General features: G+C 40.5%; 1 protein-coding gene across 2 annotated transcripts in view; it reads right to left on the bottom strand.

Moving 5' to 3' along the window:
* Positions 1-544: 544 nt before the first annotated feature.
* DYRK4 (dual specificity tyrosine phosphorylation regulated kinase 4) overlaps positions 545-20,552 on the bottom strand; it is a 50,553-nt gene continuing 30,545 nt past the window's right edge. For both annotated transcript variants that reach the window (XM_075441642.1, XM_009938468.2), the window contains 10 exons: positions 19,510-19,673; positions 18,987-19,123; positions 17,930-18,070; positions 16,101-16,239; positions 13,777-13,858; positions 11,840-12,012; positions 10,625-10,685; positions 9,958-10,087; positions 6,243-6,397; positions 545-5,795 (listed from right to left, as the gene is read on the bottom strand). In XM_075441642.1, the coding sequence (XP_075297757.1) occupies positions 5,560-5,795; positions 6,243-6,397; positions 9,958-10,087; positions 10,625-10,685; positions 11,840-12,012; positions 13,777-13,858; positions 16,101-16,239; positions 17,930-18,070; positions 18,987-19,123; positions 19,510-19,673 (1,418 nt within the window). In that variant the 3' untranslated portion in view covers positions 545-5,559. The remainder of the gene's footprint in view (positions 5,796-6,242; positions 6,398-9,957; positions 10,088-10,624; positions 10,686-11,839; positions 12,013-13,776; positions 13,859-16,100; positions 16,240-17,929; positions 18,071-18,986; positions 19,124-19,509; positions 19,674-20,552) is intronic.

A 20,552-nucleotide genomic window follows, 5' to 3' on the forward strand; every position in this document is an offset into this window, starting at 1 on the left:
CTTGTCATTTGAAAGCTAAGAGCACTGGGAAGGCTAGAGGGTGGAAAATGACCAGTTCCCAGGCTGACAAATTGGGTGTTGCTGTCTCACATAGCAGATAGGAGAGCACATACATACCTGTGGCCACTGAAATTTGTGCCAGCTGATAAACCCTTGCACTGTAGACCAGGAGTAATCAGGAGGGTCTCTGCTTGTGAAGGTCACAGACCTGAGCAGGCAGCAAACCCGGAGACTCATTTCTAGTAGGAGGACCATGAGAGGAAGAACAGAGCTTTTTTGAGCAGGGTGTTGTCTGGAAATAGGCAAGGAATGGTGAGAATGGAAAGTGTCTCCTGCCACCTGAGTCCAGCCATGCCCCAGGAAGCAGGAACCTACCTACCTCCCACACAAAACACACAGGATCCCGTTAAAGAAACTCTCAATTATTATCATTTGTTTCTTCCTAGCAGAAGCAACAATTCAGTTAATGGTCGACCTTTTGCATGTGAAGAACTAGCAATTTTAATGTGCTTAAATGATAAAGAGTGACTGTAACACCTCTTTTTACTATTATTTATTGTGCAATCCTGTTCCCTGTATATAATCTGCATTACATCCATCCCACAGAGTGCAGTGCCACGTGGATACCGGTGCTGACACAAAGAAGCTGCAAGGAAGTAACAGACAAGACCGGGTGTTTTGCTGGACATAATTCTTAGTGCTTTCTCTGTCCAATACTCCTGTTAAACAAGTGATTGACTCTCGCAGCATGCACGTAATTTCCTTGGAGCATGATCTCACAGAGTTGACCATTGGGAAATCTTCATTTCTAAGAGCTTTAATCTTCCTAGATTTTCCTTATTGCAAATTACCGTAACTCTTCAATTCATTTGGCCTACCAATGATTTTACTATGACAGTTATGCTTTAGAAAAAATAATCTGGAAATAATGGGACCAGTTTATCTGTTTCTGTGTCAACCTCTCTGCAGACTGAGAAATTCAAATGGCTTTAATCTGTCTAGTGTGACAAACGTTAACTTTTTTTCTCACAAAATGATATTTAAGCTTTGACACGTAGACAAAAGCCAGCGTTGCAAATAATTTATACTCTTGGTTAGCACCTTGCCCCAGAGCAGATGATCCCTGATTATTCATACAGATGTCAGGAGTCACAGCATGTTCTATGCGCATCGTGCTTTGTGAAATCAAATCAGTGCAAAATGAGGGCAGGGGGGAGAAAGCTGCAAAATCTCTGCTTTAGGTTCCTTGTACTTTGTTCTGCGAGTTCCTTGACTGTGTTGATTCATTGAAGCAATTGCTAAATTCACTCTTTATTTCAGTGCGGTGTAGACATACTGCTGCATTCTCATGGCTCAGCTCTACACTTACATAATGTAGGGTGCTTTTCTTTATTATTATTTGGGTTGGGGTATAACCCTGAAATCTCAGGTCAAGACACAACATTCTGGAGATAAACAAGGACCCCACCACTGTCACACATTGTTCTACGAGATCTATTTGCTGGATTCTTACGCTTTTACAGGAGAGGGGAGTTCAAGAACAGCCACTAGCAATACATTCCGGATATAAGGAACCTGTAGTGACACTAGATGGCATTGGAACATTAGTGAAGGATCTGAAACCAGTTTATAGACAACACCTCACAGCGAGCTGCACCTCTTCGTTACGTGAATTAGGATTGCGGTGTTTCAAGATGGTTGCAGATGATATCTTTATCGACCCTGACTATCAACAACAATCACAGAATGTTTGGGGTTGGAAGGGACCTCTGTGGGTCACCCAGTCCAACCCTCCTGCTGAAGCAGGGTCACCTACAGCAGGCTGAACAGGACCTTGTCCAGGCGGGTCTTGAATATCTCCAGAGAAGGAGACTCCACAGCCTCCCTGGGCAGCCTGTTCCAGTGCTCCGTCACCCTCAGAGGGAAGAAGTTCTTCCTCATGTTCAGACGGAACTTCCTGTGCTTCAGTTTGTGCCCATTGCCCCTTGTCCTGTCGCTGGGCACCACTGAAAAGAGTTTGGCCCCATCCTCCTGACACCCTAAAAGAACTAACTTCAGGATCCAGCACAAGGAAGAGCATAGCACGACTGTTAGGATCCCCGTGGTCTGGTTTGGGCTCTGGCAGTGACTTACAGCAATTATACTTGGGCAGCCTCCCAGGAGGGGTGGTGAATTGCAGTTTTGTCAAAATGCATTAAATTCCAGAAAGGCAGCAGGGCCTATAGGAGCATGCTTTATCACGATTTTTTAGAGACAACAATTTCATAATGAGGTTTCAAAGACAGAAGCAGTGCAAAAGCTTGTTCACAGAGCCTTTGTGTTCTCACAGCTTGGTTTCCTACAGATTTGTGTCCAACATCCTGTACACACTCGCTGTTGCACAGTGTTGGTTCCTGCAGCTTCACTTCAACTCAATGACACGATTTCCCAGCACTTCCCCACACCACGATGCCCCTTGTAGACTTACAGCCCAAAGCAGTTATTTCTGCTCCAAAATGGCCAGCTTTTTCTATGTCCCACATCCCCTACTGGCTTTTATTTGGCCTGGCTCCTGGGCAAGGGCAGCACATCCTTACAGTGACACAGAAATATGCACGTGCTCCCTGGGCAGCCAGCGTTCTCACACTGCTCAGTGGGTCAGAAGAACTGACCATGACCCCATTCTCCTGCCTTTTGATCCCTGGTAACACTCATAGGGTCCTCTGACTTGAATCCTCTGTCAGCTGTAGCATACAGAAGCAAACAGTTTTGAGAACGCTGTTCCTCTGCCTGCCTCAGCTAGTATCTGTAAATAAGTTCAAGTACTAACGGGGAAGAGGACACCAACTGGAAGACAGGCAGACCAACGTGCAGAGACAGACAAGAAAGCAGTCACCTCATTTTCTTGGCCATTGTGGTTAAAAAATGGCACTACATCATATAGAAACAAAATGTGGTGCATAGTTTGGGCTTGATGATGAAGTAACTTCCTCATTCAGTGTTTTTTTTTTTTTCTGTGAGTCTGCTCCATTACCAGTTTGTGGGTGGCTCAAGCAGAGCAGGAGTCAGAGGAATCTTCCCAACATTTTGAAGGCTGTCCGCTTACAGCAGAGAAAGGAGGATGCTACATGTATCTGATGGATCTACTTCCTTCTGCAGAGGAATGTGAAAGCAGTGATGATATCTGAGGGCTAGATCTTTCTTCCAAGTCATTTCTCTTTACTTCTGTCATCTCTGAAAAAAATCCAACAGTTATCTAAAAGAGCCCTTATTAGGAAAGATTTTGAATATGGAAATCGCTGTGGAGGCTGAAGGAATTAAGAAAGGACAGCAGGTCAGCAGGGAAGGGAAGGCAGGCTAGAAGACAGCCAGCGAGCTGTAGTAAAACGCCATCTGTCTGCCTTCTGTGAATAGAAGGAAAATCAAACTGAATTTCAGTCTCAGGTGTCTTTGTTACTTTTCCTTCAACTCTATGAATGCCTTGAAATACCCATCAGCATATGCCATGAGAAGTAATATGATGCTGCTTACTACCAAAAGCTGTGGAAGTGTATTAACTGTGAAGAAAATGTGGCTCCAGCACACATGCCTGTGTATCAAATGAGGCTGACAGCTTCATCAGGACTAAGAAATACTATCAAGAGCAACTTCGTATTATTAACCCCAAACTTGGCCTCTGAGGTAGAGCAGACAGATACACAAATGCACAATTGTGAGTGGACAGTTATTTTAACTTGGAGCTGCCTAAGCAGTCAAGTCAATGTGCCACAACAGAGATGGAGAATGAACAGCAACAGAATCAAAACAATACAAATCACAGTTCAAAGGATAGAAGGATCTGACCTTCTATGTTAAGTGGTGTCAGGATAAGTAGTCTTGAATTCTTAGTTCACACTGAACCCTTGCACCTAAACCCTTTGCTCCTTCCCTGTTACTTGCAAACAAACAGCCAAAGTATTTTCCAAATATCTGCAAAAGCGTATCTAAATATTCCCTAAAACTGATGATGAATCTAACTCCTTCATTCAGCTCCCAGCAGGGGTGGGACTCTGAAATGTGGTGAGAGCTCTGCCCACATTCTCCAAGATGCTCGCTCACCCTGGGTATTCTGTGCAACCACCGAAACGCAGTGCCTAACGGAACTCCTCCTGGTACATCCCTCTGGCGATGAGTGGGAGCGTTTTATAGTCTCCAGGAGGTTTCAGCTGCAGAGGAGTCTCTCTGAAACCACAGGTACAGACAATTCTGGTACTGCAAGCTGGCCTGCTTGTCAGTAATGCCTGCATCACAGCAGGATGACATTTGTCTGCCAAAATACCCTTGTAATTTACTGCTCAATTATGCTCAGTAATGGGCCCCTGCTTGGGTCCCTCGTCTTCCAGGTGTTGCTTCATGAGTCCCAGGATTTGCCTGAAGCCAAGGGAATGGTCACGCTGCATTGTGCAGTCCATTTTCTCTAAGACGACTGTTACTATGAACTTTCTATTCAGTAGGAGAGCACACCTGCTGTCGGCCTTTTGTCCCGCGGTCACCTCTGTACCCTGCCAGATGGCTTGTTTACTCACTGTTACGTTAGAACTGTATGAGGACCATTTTCATATCCTTTGGGTTTTCCTTTTGCACAAAGAGCCTGCGTGATTTTGCTGTTATGGTGACTCTGCGAACGCCTCTTCCTCTTGGGACTATTGCAATATCACTGCTGCAGGAACAGCTGCGTTTTGTAGGACAATTTCCTCATTATTTCCTTTTAGAATGAGGTGCTCTCTGTAAGCCACAGTAAAGTGTAAGGGTCATAACGAGGTGGGTGCTTTACAAATGCAATGAAAAGACAGTCTATTGTCCAAAGAGCTAAATGCTTAAATTAAACGTAGAAATCATAGGGACCATAGAAATCTGCGTTTTTCAGAGTATCAAGTTAAATTTCCTGTGGAGGAGAATTTCCCTGAATGAAAACAGCTTGCTTCAATCCATCCTTCTTGTTGGTGTGAATACTGAGTCGAGTCCCTGCAAAAGCGGGTCCAGAATATCACTCTTCTTTGTTGCTGCTGAAGAGGTAAAGCACATCATTTTCATTTCTAAATCTGCTAGGAAGGTGTGACAATGACTTCCATCTAGTGCTTCACTATAAAAAAGTGGGAAGTAGAGGAGGAAAGTGAAGACGCTGGGTTTGATTTCTCTTATTTTTTTTATACAGAAGTAAATCCAGTAATCCTGTCCATGAATTAATCCTGATTTACGCTGATGCAAGTGAAAGGATTCAGATTCTTGAATTAATGCGTATGTTCTTTTAGCCCAGAAAAATCTAAAATTCTATTATAATATCAAGAATAAGCCATTCTCCACCTCTACAGTCTCCATTTTATTGCTGCTGATGGTGAAGGATCTCTGACAACAACAAGGATGTAGACGAGGAAAAGGAATGGTTTTCACATTGTTTTGGTTGCATGGACTATTTCAGGGTAAAATGAACATTAAATATACTTACAATGTGCACAGATACAGCTTATATTCCTGAGTACAAATAGTACCTACAAAATATACCAGGTATGCAACTGAACCAGTCATCAGTTGTGCTGTGTATTACTTAATAGGTGGGAAAAACAGAGAATTTTTTGGAAGAGCTGTTTCACAACTGTGTTCTGCCTGGCAAGTTTTTATAGGCTTTTCCTTTTGCGTTTCCAGATGTTTCTCTGGAATAACATGTTTCCTTGTGTTCTGTCCATCATTTTCCGTTGTGCTTGTGGAGGGCACAGTGGGAGTCAGTCTTTCAGCCAGTTCACTTTCCACTTTGTCAGCTGTATCTTTCCAGATATTTTCTGTAATAATAAACAAATAAAATAATAGGGTAAGAGTTCAGACTCTTAACAGCAGATAAATACATGATTGCCACAAATTCACAAAAAATCAGGTGAATATTTTCTTTGGGGTCTTACAACCACCATTGATGCATTCTTTTGCTCTCAAAGTGAAGTGCACTGTGGTGTGGTGTCAGTTACCACAACTATTTTGCTGTCAGTAGGGAAAAGAACTTTCTGAGTGAATTTTTAGTACTGCCAGTCTTCTTGGTGGCAGCTGCTATAAAACATATAAGTAATGGATTTGTACAGAAATGAGAAATAGTGGCTTTGTCCACCACACCCCAGTGACCATCCATTATCTGCACACTGTGTACTACCACCTCACCTTACTTCAGACAGATGACATTAAAGAAGTATCAAACACTAATATAAATGCACTGAGTTATCCAGGTAGCACATGCTTACGAATATTCTCTTTTTCCTTTTCTGGTGTACAGAAAGAGCCATCACTCAGCTTGCTTGAAGTCTGTGTCTTCTGTTTTGCTCTGTGTAGTTTTGGTTCCTGGATCCATTCATGCTTCATTGCTTCATCGGGAGTCATGCGCAGGGCAGGGTCCCACCTTAAATCCATGGCAGACAAATAGTTATTTAACAGTAGCTCTAACTGAAAGTCAGTTTAACCTAAAAGAGTCAGTATTGTCTCCTGAAAAACGTCATGAAGACATTTTTTGAAGCAAAAGAATTTTAACTGAAAACAAGGAAAAAACTTCTGTGATCTTCCCTGTTCTTCTAAACTTTTTATTTACTTCAGCATTCTGTGCTTTGCTGATATAACCCTCTGCAGCATCAAACCATTTTTAAAGGAAAAAATATGCAGTTCACAGTGTTATTAGGGTAGGGATCCTACAGAATACTTGTTTCAAAGTTTTCATGTTCTGTCAATACAAGCTCCAAGAAAGGGAACACACATGAGACATAGGGTAATTCTTTGAAAGATATGTCTTCCCCAATTTAACTGTACCTGAAACTACTGTAGAGACTTAGTGTAACAAAAGTAATGTAAGATCTTATTATGGAAATCAAAGGTGATTTCCTCTCCAAAATCTCTACATTGACTTTATCCTCTTACAGGTTTCATTCACTCATTTCTCACACCCACACACTCACGAGTACCAAGTGTTCTGGCCAAGATCACTTGTGTATCACGTGGAGGACAAGGGTTGTCACCTACTGGGCCCTCAGCACATCTCTGGGGTTCTTCTTGATTGGTGACGATATACTAGTCTTCAGACAGATCTTTTCTACCCTTTAGGAGTCACCTGCTGTTTTGGCATGGTCCTTCACATCAGAACCTTTCTGACTTCAGTCTCCATCAATGTTAGGCAAGGCAGGGTCTGTTTTTCCTTGCATTTCGGAATATATATCTTTGTTTTCCTTTTGGGCTAACAGGAGAATGAATGGCCTATGTGATATTCTGCAACCCCGTCGCTATGCAATTGCTGTGAGCTTTGCTGCGATTTTTCACTGCTGGTCACCTGTGCTGTGGTCTAACTGGAGTGCTGGCTTCCTGGCTGTGACACAGACAACACGCTCCCCGGTTTTACAGGTGGGAGCAGTGTCCTTTGTTACTAATACATGTCATTCTTTCAATCCCTGTTCTGCTGTTTCGTCCAGTGCTTAAAAACACATACATGTCCATTCGTACTGCATTCATATCAATCCTAATATTCCTGTTACTAATCTCTACACCAATTGCAGACTATTTCATTCTGATTCATCTAATCTCAGTGCTGTCCAGAACAGTACAGAAATTATGTAGGAACACAAACAGATCCTTGTCCTCGTAAGAGCTGAGTGAATTTCTTTGGACAGACACAGCCTGGCAACAGAAAAAGACAAAATAGTTCAATTCTTTTGTCTCAAAAAGTTTACATTTCAAACCTTACTTCATTCCTTTGAAAATTTAAACAATCCCAACATATAACATTTCTTTCTGTGTGGCCTGAAATGACTTGTTTACAGTTTTTTTTTCGCTTTGCTGAATTTATTTTCTGAATGTTCTGATGCAGCCAGCAAACCAAAATGGACCAATGATTCATACAGATTTAGCAAACAGAGAACATTAAAAGCAATCTTCTTGTGAAACAGAGAGGGATGATTTTTTTTTCATGTATCCACAAGTTAGCATGGATTTCTTTAGGAACATACTACTGCACTGCTAGAAAGAAACCTACAGTCAGTGCTAATGAAGACACAAAATATTAGCCTTGCAGGGGATACAGTTAACAATTGAAAAGGTATGGGACCAGCTTCTGCTGTCATTACACAGCACAAATTAGGATCCAAGCTTACCCCAAGAACCTTATTGCACCTATGCAAGAGGTCAATATTTAAAGTAACTAGACAAAAGTTTGTTCCCGCATGCTCAGTCTTTTAGCTTGATGCACGAGTAAAACCTCATTAGTAACCATCTCCCAAGCAAAAAGACCTATTAGTAAAATGACACCTTATATCAGCAGGGTCCATGGAGTCCCAGCCTGTAAAATGCTTAGTAATCTGACTGCCTTGGAAAAGAGATATGATCATGTGTGATCCATGAAATATTTTGCTTCTACCACAGTACTGCATTTATTGAAAAGTCCCACTTACTTTGTGGTAACAGATGATATGCAGGTGACACTAAATCACGTCTCTCTTCCCCCACACAAACACAGAGATGCTTTGCCGCTGACACTCTCGCCATGAGTCTGGTTCGCCATTGGAACAGGTTGCCCCAAGAGGCCATGGATCTCCCTCTTTGGAGAAACTCTGAACCCAACTGGACAAGGTCCCGAGCAACCTGCTCCAAGTTTGCTCTGCTTTGAGTGGGAGGGTGGGCTAGATGACTTCCAGAAGTCCCTTCCAACCTAAATTCTTCTGTGATACTAGGTAAAATGTTCCCAGCACAGAGAATCTGTGGTATTTCTAACGTCTGTGAAGACTGTTAACAATTGCATGTTATTGGCATTTAGCAGTTTACAGACATGCGCAAATCATCAATTTCCCTTAGGAAAACAGCTGTGGACCACTTGTCCTACTAGGTATCCAGCAGCAAAATCCTTGACTGGAGTAAAGTCAGCAGTTTATCCTAGAAATGACAGGATCTGAGACATACGAGATTCTTCTCGCATTCTGAGCTCCAGCGATTTATAAAAATCTATTCCAATCAAAAGAAAAATATAGTCTGTCAAATAATTCTTGAAATGTGAAATAGGACTGCTGCCAATGAAAAATAAGTATAACTATGGTAAGGAGAGAAGGGGCTTAAATCAGCATGTGAACTACAACATAACACTCTGGTACCTGCGCGAAGTAATTCTCCACACTAACTATCACAGTCAAGAAGCAGCAAGAAAACAATACCATTGATTCTGGGGTGGAGAGATGGCTGGATGTACTTTGCCTTTTTACCCTGTGCCAAGAGAAATTGTTATGGTGTATTGGAACTAAAAAGAGTCTAATCTCACCCAAGGCAACATGCACGCAGAGAGCAAGACCTTTGTGAGCAGACCTTCAGAGAAGCAGAACTGCTTTCATACAGATACCACAGCGCATCACCTGATTGCCATTTCCAAGGCCTAGCACAGAAAATACAGTCAAGACATTCCAGCCAGCCGTGGCAGCTCCAAATATAACTCCTGCTGGAGGAAATCAGAAGATTTTCTTCCCGCTGGAGCGGGAGTTAGATTTATGTACAAAACCAAACTTTGATGTCCAGATATGCACTACCTTAGGACAGTGCATTACCATTATCTGTGTTATCTGAATGAACATTTATCTCAGATAAAACAAAAAGGACTTAGTAAAAAGGCCTCAATGGGTAAGAGACTTTGCTTTTAGAGTTTAGTCTCCAGCATCAGAAGATGAAGATCTGCTTTTAGACATGATGATGTCAGCTTTCTTTTGTACCTTGGACTAATCCCATATAGTATTTTTGTGCAATTTCTCCCTGCAATAAGCTGTGAATCATAATAGTTTTCCAAATGCTACTGTGAGGAAAAAATCACATACACACACAAAAAAAAAACAACCAAAACACCCCACCAAAAAACCCAACAGATATAAAGATTTTAAAGGCACAAGACAATGAAAGCAAAGTCAAAACTAGCCTGCTGCAAATAAGTCAAAGGTATGAACTCACATTAGACATCCTTTCAGAAAGTCCAAAAAACCAGCATCATGGGTGTTCAGCACTGTGCTTAGATCCTTGGAGTCTGGGCATCTCTTTTTTCCCTTGCTGTTGGTTATGGATTTAGGAAAACCTTTGGAATCTTAAAAAAAATAAAGGCATACTCAAAAAAATATGTTAAAAATGCTTACCAAATCTTTAAGCTATTTGCATAATCAGTATCCATATCCATCCCACTAGCTCCGGTTTTGCCCTTTTGGATTGATAGTCTGCCAGCATTGTGGCAAACAGAATTGGTTACATCCTAGGGACTGCATCATGCACTGTGTTTTTGTTCATTTTGTGTAATTTCCAAAATCAAATTATATCCAGAGGAATGAACTTAATCTCAAAGCCCACTGTGTTCCTTTTAGTAATAATGTTTATAAGGGGTAACAGTGCAATGGATTTCCCAATCCCTTCCCTATCACCTCGGCAATGAGAGGCCCGTAAGTCATGAAGAGCACAGTACCAGGTTAATTTGTAAGCCTCATGCTACCCTTCTTCTCCTCCTCAATACCTCTTCCTGAGAGAAGTTTTGTCAGCTAAGAAGCAGCTACGGTTCTCTGACCCTCCTCTCTACCAGTGCTATTAGCTAGGGATTAACTTCCAGCAAGGGCAAACAATCAGAAGCAGTTACCAAAGAACGTTCGCTTCCTTGATGCAGCCTGGATAAAATCAGCTGGTGGAAGGCCCAGTACCTTCAACACAGAAAATGAATTAATGGAGTTATTCCTCGTTTCATAAGCACACATAACAACCGTCAGGACAGATGTGGTATTGCACCATCCATTTATAAAGAAATTGAATGTCGCAATTTACTGTGAAATGTCTACAAACCATTTCCTCTAGTGTCGTTTATTGCAGAAGAAATTAAGAGATTCATCAGAGCTGTCTGCGCACAGAAAACGTGATCTTATAAAGGATGACACTGGGATATTCCCTACCACAGAAGACTCTAAGAACAAGCATCTCTGTTCATGACACATGTAGGAGGCCACAGAGAGATACTGTCTTTGACAACTCTTGTACAAACTAACATGGGACTATAAGGATCAGCACTTGGGCCTGAGTTCAAATCAGGCTGCAGTTTATTGATTGGTATGGAGAGTAACCAGGTAACTTGCTTTCATGGGTCAGTCTTGCACCTACTCTAACATTTGCACTGGGTAGGTGATCTGAGGTAGGAGATGTCATAGTACTTTCCTAAAACTCTTTGAAATACAGTTACAAAGATGACAGAGCCAAACTCCTTGGTAGAGACAGACAGGATAAGAAGGGGCAACATCACAAACTGTGGCTTGAGAAGTTCAGGGTCACTATTAGGGAAAACCTTTCCACCAGGAGAGTAGAGCAGCAGCTGAGCAGGCCCCAGAGAGTTTCTTCACAAGCCTTTGCAGTTTTCAAGATTTGCGAGACAAAGACACAGTTGACTACTCAAATGCTAGCAAAGCTATCTCTCTCAGCAGGAATTTGGACTAAGGAGATATAGTTCAACCAACACATATACGATTTCTAAGAGAAGATGAGCCTGTTGTAATTGGATTGCTTTTCTTCTCCTGAGATATGCTTCTTCTGTTCTACCCTCTCCGTACAAACTCTGACCAGGTTGTAATCTGCTTCCTTCAAAAGCAAGACAGTGAGTGTACAAAGCAGTGTTTGGCACATGAAATGGAAATATCTGTTTTGCATTACAGCCCATCCTTTCAAAGAGCCCTTTGGCTGTAATCAACTTCCTTCTAAAAGGTCATCCCATAGACAAATATACTTCATCATGTCTTGACATTTCTCTTTGTTGCTGGCATTTTAGTTTATCATATGAGTATGTAGTTCAAAACACAATCGAAAAAGTTACCTCCATGATGCAGGCAAGCTGGTCAACTTCATTTTCCCCTGGAAACAGTGGGTAGCCTGTGTAAAGCTCAGCCATGATACAGCCTAAGCTCCACATATCAACAGCCATAGCGTAAGGATGACCAAGAATCACTTCAGGCGAGCGATAAAACCGGCTCTGAACATAGGTGTACACTATATCAAAACAGCAAATTAGACAAGAAGCAAAATGTCATAAACGGGACAGAAATGTGGATTCCAGATTTTACAGAAAAGTGAAATACACATTCAGCATCATATATCTGCTCTATCTATTAGCTGCCATTAAGGGATTGCTCACATAGGCTCTGAAAACCTTTTCCAATTTCATCCTAAAATCAATAGGTGATATGCTTTCCACTATTCTATTCAGAAAATCTTCTTCAATAAGTTTTACTGAAAGAAATTATTCTACTAATGCTGTGATTCAGCTTACTCCAGCTTAATTTTCCTGTTTAGAGGTCTTCCCCTTGCATCAATCAATAGTTCTTCATTATCACAGGCTTGCACTGTAGGAAATGCTGGTTGCATTGACATATAGGGAACATGTCCTACTCCTTCTGATTTCCTCATTAATGCATTATAGCCCCACAGCAGATGTCAAAAGATCTCATTCCAAAATTGGGACTTATCATAGTGAGTAGACTAATTCTTTTACCTCTTGTCATTCAGACAACTGAATACAATTACAACACGCAAACTCTGTCATTTTCTTATTCTTCTCTCTCCGATGGTCACTTTGTTTATATTTCTGCACTTCTTTGCATCCCCACATATTCAACACCTTTCTGGAAGGAAAACGCCCTAAAAAGTGCGTGCTGCGCTATATGTGATTTCAACAGATCTGTACAGTTAGAGAGTACCGTGGTGGCAATCTGTGCCCTTGTGCATTTGACCAACTGCATAACTGTTGTCTGCTTTTTGTCGTTCTTTTCACAAATAGATGACTTTTTGCTTTCTACTCTCTAATCTTGTACCATTCTGAGGACTGCACCAATTCTTCTTTCAACTGACAGAGATGCCTCAGTCATGCTCCCTCTTTCCTTTCACTTTTTTTGTGTTTCAATTTGCTACTCTCTGCAAACATTTCAGGCTGCATCTCCAATTACATTCTACTCAAACATGGGCAAACCTGAAATGGTTATGTAATCTGACAAAAATGAGATGTAAATCTGATGATCTGAATTCCAAAATACAGGTGAACAGGTTTGGCTCAGCTTAAATATCAGTCTTTCAGAAGAAAAACATGAGCCACTTAAGACTAGTTTTATTTTTCTAAATTAATAAAATGCAGTGCATATTTCTTTCTTGGGTTTTGTTATTGTGTTTGGGTTTTTTTTAACAGATGAGATTTACATTCCTAATGATGATTTCATTCTTGCTTTACAATATATCTATTAATGTTAAGATTTATTGTTTGGTGAATTTTGATACATTCATTTCTTCTTTGCAAATTTTGTCTGTGTTATCTCCTGTACTTTCTGCTTAAAACTTTGATAGAAGAAGAATAAAACTGAACATAGACTTTCCAAACTAAAAGCATAGTTCCCATTACCCCTGTTGTATTCCTCCAAAAAGCACCAATTGTAATTTAACCATCCCACTGAGAAAGGCTCTCTGGACCTGATAAACTCCTTCTTAAGAGAAGTATTGGGATTATTCTTACAGGCCTATTTCAGCTAACCACTCTTGCAAATGCAATTCTGATTTCAATAGGAGTAGCGGAGCTGATCAGGCAAGGTAATACCTTACTTGTCTCCTATGAGTATTTGTTCCACCACCAGTGGCTGAAGAGTTCATCAGATTCTAATTAGGGGCATAGGTCACTATTTAGCTCAAACAAAGAAATAGTTTTTCCATGTTATTTAAAATTAAGAAAGCTTATTAAGAAAATTACATCAACTTGACTTTTCTGCAAACCTCTTTGGTGTTCATAGCAGCTTGATCCAAAATCAATAACTTTAACTGAACCTTGGCCTTTGTGGTATAATAATATGTTCTCCTAAAGAGAAAAAAAAAATCACAGGGAAAAAAGGGTTTTAACACTACATTAGGTTAGTGAACACTTTGGAAAATCAGCAATGCATAACACATTGGGTTTACATTTGTCCGCGTATTAAAAGCTTCAAACTACAATTTCCTTGGGAACGGATCTGCTAACATGAGTAGGCATCCAATAATGAGCAATTAACCAAAGCAGAGGGGAGATTTGTAAAGGTATCCAGTTTGAAGGTTAGCTAGACAGGGACACTAGTCCTTCACATACAGTCCAAGTCAAGGCACTGCGCAGTGTGTGGTGCTGTCAAGGCGCCAGCCGGTGAGATGCTTGCCATGTGAGCAAAGTGAGCTCCCCAAAACTCATTGTTGTTAATCTAGCAATAGGCAAACTGCATCTGGTTGCATGCTGTGCTAAATTAACCAGAAACATCCTTTTGTAACCACAGAAAACCCCTTCCCCGTGAACAAGATGTACTTAACAGTTCTTCCCTTTGCTGCTTTCAGCTTTCTCCAGACTCTCTGTAGGCATACCTCTGTCCACCTCACAAAAGTGTGAGGCAGAGATCCCAAGGCAGTGATGAACAGAAATGGTAGGGTCCTATGGATTATTAGCTGGGTGGAGATGGGTACAGCCCTGTGTGCCTACAATTCCAGCTTGCGAAGTGATTCTTAAACAGCTGGCTCAGGAATATTTGCACTGATAAGTAAACATAGCCTATTAGCTCTCCTCTGAAGAGTTGAATTTTATCCTCATTAAAAATCTATCTAAATAAAGGATTTCCTTTTATTTCCTTTCTGAAGTCTTCTTCACTTCCCATGAGAGAGATGGCTACTTTTATCAAGGAGTTTTAAAGTGACTATACGGCAAAGTTTGAAGGACTGAGCAGTTCCCAGGTTGATGCCAAATAACAACAAAGTAATTTCTTGGTTAATTAGTGTACTCGTAAGGAAATACTGTGTGTGACAGGAGGGAGAAGCTGCTACTGATGAAAGTCAAGGCAAGTACTGATTTCCACCACCCAGGTGTTCTTGGTTCTAGCCCTTCATGCTCATGGTAGGACTCTGTCTCTAATACCGAATCCCTCACAGTGCAAGGGAGCTGATTAACTGCAAAATCAGGTTCTGGGGACAGTGGTTACCTAGCATGAAGTCCAAAGAAACTCCATACTCTATCTTATGTTAAGAAATATCATAGGAGGCAGATGGAATAACAGATGTGAATTTCAGGCAACGTAAATTAATGAAACAGTACAATTGTAGAATGAGAACACAATTCTCTTTTAGTTAACTCACTACATGTTCACTAATATGTTACTCTAAAAACAGACTACACTCATGGATCTTGCCAACCACATTCCTTGTCAGTGGCTGCCTGGAAACAGATTTCCCGTTGGGTTAACTGCTTCAGATTAAGTTATGGTGGTTATCTTTTAAGCCTCACTTCTCATTGGAAATTAGTCTGGCAAAGATGTTGGAAGACAAGGGGTGCAGGCAGCATGTGACTCTTTAGACATCTTAGTCAAGCTACATTAAGCAAAGTGAGAGCAGAATTTCATCCTTAGCATTTTTACTTGAATCCTGATTTATTTATTGGTTCATTTGCAGTTTTGAAGAAGAAATCAAGAGAAACTTTCACCTGAAATGAAATAGAATTAAAATACTCTAGAAATCTCAGAAAATTGCAAAAAATAAAGATTAGGTCTTAAGGAGAAAGGAAGTGTTTCACCTAGCATGAATGCTTAGCAGATACAGCAGCAGGAATTGGATCACAGATGTTCCTCCAGAAACAGGTAAGCACCCGAAATACTGTACTATAGAATTGCTTTGTCATTTAGTAGGCTACTTAATTTTATAGTTATACATATGAAATTAAATACACTGAATAGGATAACCTGAAACAGGCTGTCTTGTGAATATTTCCTTGCATTATAATGTCCCTTATACTGAAATACATAATTTACAAGTACTTTTTTCTTTCGCTAGGCAAAAAGTCATTATCTGAATTTGATTCATATTTGAATACATTTTGGCAACCAGATAATGTCATATAATACTGCAGTGAATGAACGAAATCAATGGAAAGAATCACTCTAGTACTAAAACAGTCTGATATAAACTATAGCTTCTGTACAAATACCCTACCAGGTTTTAAGGATTCTTCTGAGAGTTCCTCTTGATTGATAAAAAATTAGACGAAGCTAATGTATTCTGTACAGAATAATAGGTTATTCAATGACTGTACTTACAGGCTTCAGATCACAGTGAATGATTCTTTCCTGGTAGAGCACTTGTAAACATCTCAGCACGCACTGAGTGAAGTGTCGAATTAAAGACAAACTGAAGCCTTGGAAATTGTTCTTTTTGATCAACTCATACAAATTTATTCTGCAGCGGTTGTGGGGGTGGAAGAAGACAGAAAGCAGAAAAGAGATTAGGGAACTTATTTTTAAAGGTGTGATTAGTTTACAGTGCATTAAGAGAATATTTAGCCTGTCTTCCTACATGAGGGAGGACTCACGCAGAAGAAAATGACTTGGCTATTTTCCTCCTTGAGAATGCTCTTCTGCATGTAATGCACACAAACATCTCTTTGAGCCCCCAGATCTAAAGAAGAAACTATGTCCGTGGACTTATTTGCTTGCTAAACTCAGTGTTATGTTATGTGGCTGTGCTGTTTTTCACCAAGAACAACTATCATTCAGGAACGGAGAGAAATAAATTTTCTTCAGTTTCCTTTCATTCTCATATGTTTTTGTTTTGACACCTCATGTAAATCCTTTTTGTCTGAAAGTCTTTAATCAGCAGTAAAAAATTCTAGATAAATACCCCCATAAATTCAGGTCTTGTTAGGTCTTTGTATCCCTCCAGTCACCACCATTTCTTTGGTCCTCCCAGTAGTGCATAAATGATGCTGCTGGCTACTGCCAAGCATGGCTGGCAACATCTAAACGCTGCTGAGCCCCGAGGGCCCCACCAGCCTTGACTGCCCTGCCCAGCATCATGGGAGTCCCCGCAGCTGCCTGCAGCCCAGGACCCCATGTCAGCCCCCTGGGGCCATCAGCCCCTGCCCCAGTGACACTGCAGCAGGGCCAGCCTCCAGCTCCCACGTGCATCTGCAAGGACATAAACAACTGTAGCTTCGTGCCTTCCCCGCTTGTGCATCCACTGGCATCAGGCAAGGCCCATTCCTTCAGGAGTAAATGAAGTTACCAGGACTTGATGAGGAAGACAGTTCACAAATTAAGAGGTTTACACTGGACTTTAGATGCAATAAAAATGTCACCAGAACAATATTTTTATATGACAGCCAGTCTTCAGCTCTTCTGTAAAGAGCTGAACACAGTGGTTATCCTATGAGCATTTTCCTACAAGTTTCCCTAGCAGCTTTCTGCAAAGACTGGTCTGTGTCTTCCCTGGAAAGAAGGCGTCAACTCTCATCCCTGTGTGTCTGTGAGTGACAGACTCACATGCAGCAACACAATGAATTATGGTCTCTTTGAGATCAAGCCTTCCATATGATGATGAATCTTCAGCCAGGGTTCTAACATGTGCAGCAATGAGGGCTTTGCTTTAAGGGATGGGGAACTATGGGTCACCTCCATAAGTCCAGTTTGATTACAAGGAGGCTGGTGAATAAAATGGTCTCACTTCACTAAACTTTCTCCTAAATTCTTCCTAAGATGTGTCCTGCAGCACACATTCATAGAAAGAATGAAGAAGCTACATTTTAAAATTATTTATTATTATTCATATCCATATACCCTGAAGTTTACCACTCCTGAATTCATTGTTTTACTCTTTTCCTCTTAGGTCTTTCAGAGAAGAAGACCTTAATATGCAGCACGGAAAATGAGTGATGGATCATGTCATTGTCTGTATGAAGTCTGAATGGGGTTTTTTTCAGTTTATCTTTGGTGACCAAAGACTCAGTTATACAGTCTGTATTTAGACAGTATTGCTTTCCTGTAACATTTAGAGAAGTACATTCTTCCGAAAAAGGCATAAAAATTAAACCTTGTAAGGCACAAGATCTACAATGCTCCTTAAGATTCATGTAAAGGGAAATATACTTTACCCCAGCAGTTCAAAGGAAATACAGAAGTGATTGCGAAAGTAGAAGTATTCCTTCATGTGGATGATATTGTGATTATCATCCTTGTCCTTCTTCAGAAGAGCATCAAGGATCTTCACTTCCACCAAAGCCTGGCTGTGAAATCTGTAATATCACATGATATGTTACCATTAACTCAATCTAAGTTTATTGCAATACAAATAGTATAAACACCACAGTTTTACTGTAAACTGGACATGTGGGACAATGATTAAAAATTCACCATTCACCTTTGTTAACTACTGTAACTTTGATTCATTATGGTTGTTTCCTACTCTAAATATGCTGGCCTGATATAGCATTTAGGAGTATTTATTCTGACTTGTCTGAAAAAAAAGATTAAATGAAAAACAGTCTCAAATGAGCATCCAGAGTAAAATCCTAGTGCTTTCAAAGTTCATAGGAATGCTTCTGTTTACTTGAACAGGGCCATATTTCACACCTACCACAGTAAGTCAGTCAGTTTTGAAGAGCATATTCACATTTAATGTTCACTGAGGGGGAAAACTGAACAACAAAAACTCTGTTGCTGTAGTCAACAGCATCATTCTCATCTGCTTCACTGACTCTGATTCAGGCTAAACTCAACTAAAAATTGTAGCCAGTCACATAACAAGAAGAGGTTTCTTAGGACCATAGTGTAGAATTTTTCATGTTAAAATGAGTGATTGGAGCCTCCCAGCCTATCCATGTGGTTTTGGTGTCTTGGAGGAGAACGTAGGCTCTCGGCTCTCAGTCATGCAGGGCTGGTTACCTGTGCTGTGTATTAACTGTGTCACAGATACAGAGAACTCCTTGTAAATCGGGAGAATTTGTACCTGCTTTCATAAGACTGTGTCTTCACTGGGGCCAGGCCAGTTCTGAGTCCCTGACATCACCTTTCTCCAGTCTGTCCTCACTGTGATTAATGAAAGTCTGATGTACAGGGGGGTTGATTTTGCTTTGTTCCATTATCCCAGACTGTCACTGCCTATATAATAAAAAGCTGATTGTACTGATCTGAACTCAACAGATGTCTCACCTTTTCTTATTCCTTATTATTTTCAATGCCACTAATTCATTGGTTTTATGATCCAAGCATTTAGCCACCTGCCCAAATGACCCTTTCCCAATCACCTCCAACACTTCGTATCGGTACGCAATATGGTCATGCAAAACCTTCAAAAGAAAACAAATAGTTCAGATTCAGATAGAACAACAAAGATCAGGCTTTAAAGCAGTTCACGTGTGTGTGAGTTTACTGTCTATGAAAGAAGCTGGACTGGTAGCAAGTGAAGTCTACCTTAAACAAGGGCAACCGAGAAAATAACAAGTGCATGCTTCATCAATCCACCTACCTTGCATCAGTCCTGAATCAGATGCAAAGTGGGTCTCTCTTTAGGATTCGCTTCTGAGCTTTAAAGGGATTGGTACTGATGTTTTCACTATGTGAATATTTATCTTCTAGAAACAACATTTATCTCACATGGATCACTTAAGACCTGGCAGAGAGTCACTATAAACTTATTGAGATGAAAATTAATACCAAAATTTTTTCCACTTACCTTTAGGTAGGAACCATGCTCATCATCATAACAATTATTATTCTGGGTTTCAGGCAAACCTTCAATCTTTTTAGCTTCCAGCCCAAGAAACCATAGCTCTGTATAATTGAAAATTTCTTTTTGCTCATAGACTGTTAACTGGTTTCTAAAATTTTTCAAGGCTTCTAAATCAGAAAACAAGAATATAAAACAAAAAAGTCAATAGAGTGTCAGAAACCTGATGGGAAATTGCTTTTACAATGGAACATTTTACAGCAGACCATGCCACTTTGAACAGGAGGCTGAGTAGCTGACTGCCAGAGGTCCCTTCCAACCGACACTTCTATGATTCTACAGTGTTGACATTTTGCACAAATTTCTGTCTCTCTTTTCTTTTTCTGACTTACAGTGAACAGAAGTTCAGTAAAGCATTCATCATCTGCCAGCAAGACTTTTAAGAGAGCTTAGGTAAAAATTATTTGCTTCTGAGCAAAGTTATGTAGCTAGATGTTTTTGAAAATCCCATCTGTTGTCTATCTGATTCAGCAAGCTTCATAGCTTACATAAAAAATGGGATGTTTTTGTTGGTTTGATTGTCATATTTATAAAATGGCAGTAAGCTTTAGTTAACCAAAGATTTCAAGTACTTGTTTTTCAGATAAAAAAGGTCAAGCTCAGGTGCATGAGGTTAGGAATAAATAGGGCCCAGATCTGCTGTTCTCCTAGTTCTGATTCTCCCTTGTATAGAAACACTTCAGCTACACATCCACTTGTATAATTTAAATCTAGATACATAATCAAACGATAGCATTACAAATCAATGTGTTCTCTAGGCATGTATGTCTGTGCTTTGTTAAACAGTGGCAGACCTTCATCCACTAATGCAGGGACGCTAAATCATTTCGAAGCAAAAGGCCACTACTTTCTTTTTTTCCCCAGACTCCTTCTAAAAATAATTACCTCTGCCAGAAACTTTCTAGATCTGAGAACTCCCAAAATGCAATTTAGCCCACATAGCTAAAATGTGAGACAGCTACAAGCAAGTGGGGAAAAGCGTTTTATCA

The sequence above is a fragment of the Opisthocomus hoazin genome, chromosome 1 (assembly GCF_030867145.1).
Source record: "Opisthocomus hoazin isolate bOpiHoa1 chromosome 1, bOpiHoa1.hap1, whole genome shotgun sequence".
Classification (NCBI taxonomy): domain Eukaryota; kingdom Metazoa; phylum Chordata; class Aves; order Opisthocomiformes; family Opisthocomidae; genus Opisthocomus; species Opisthocomus hoazin.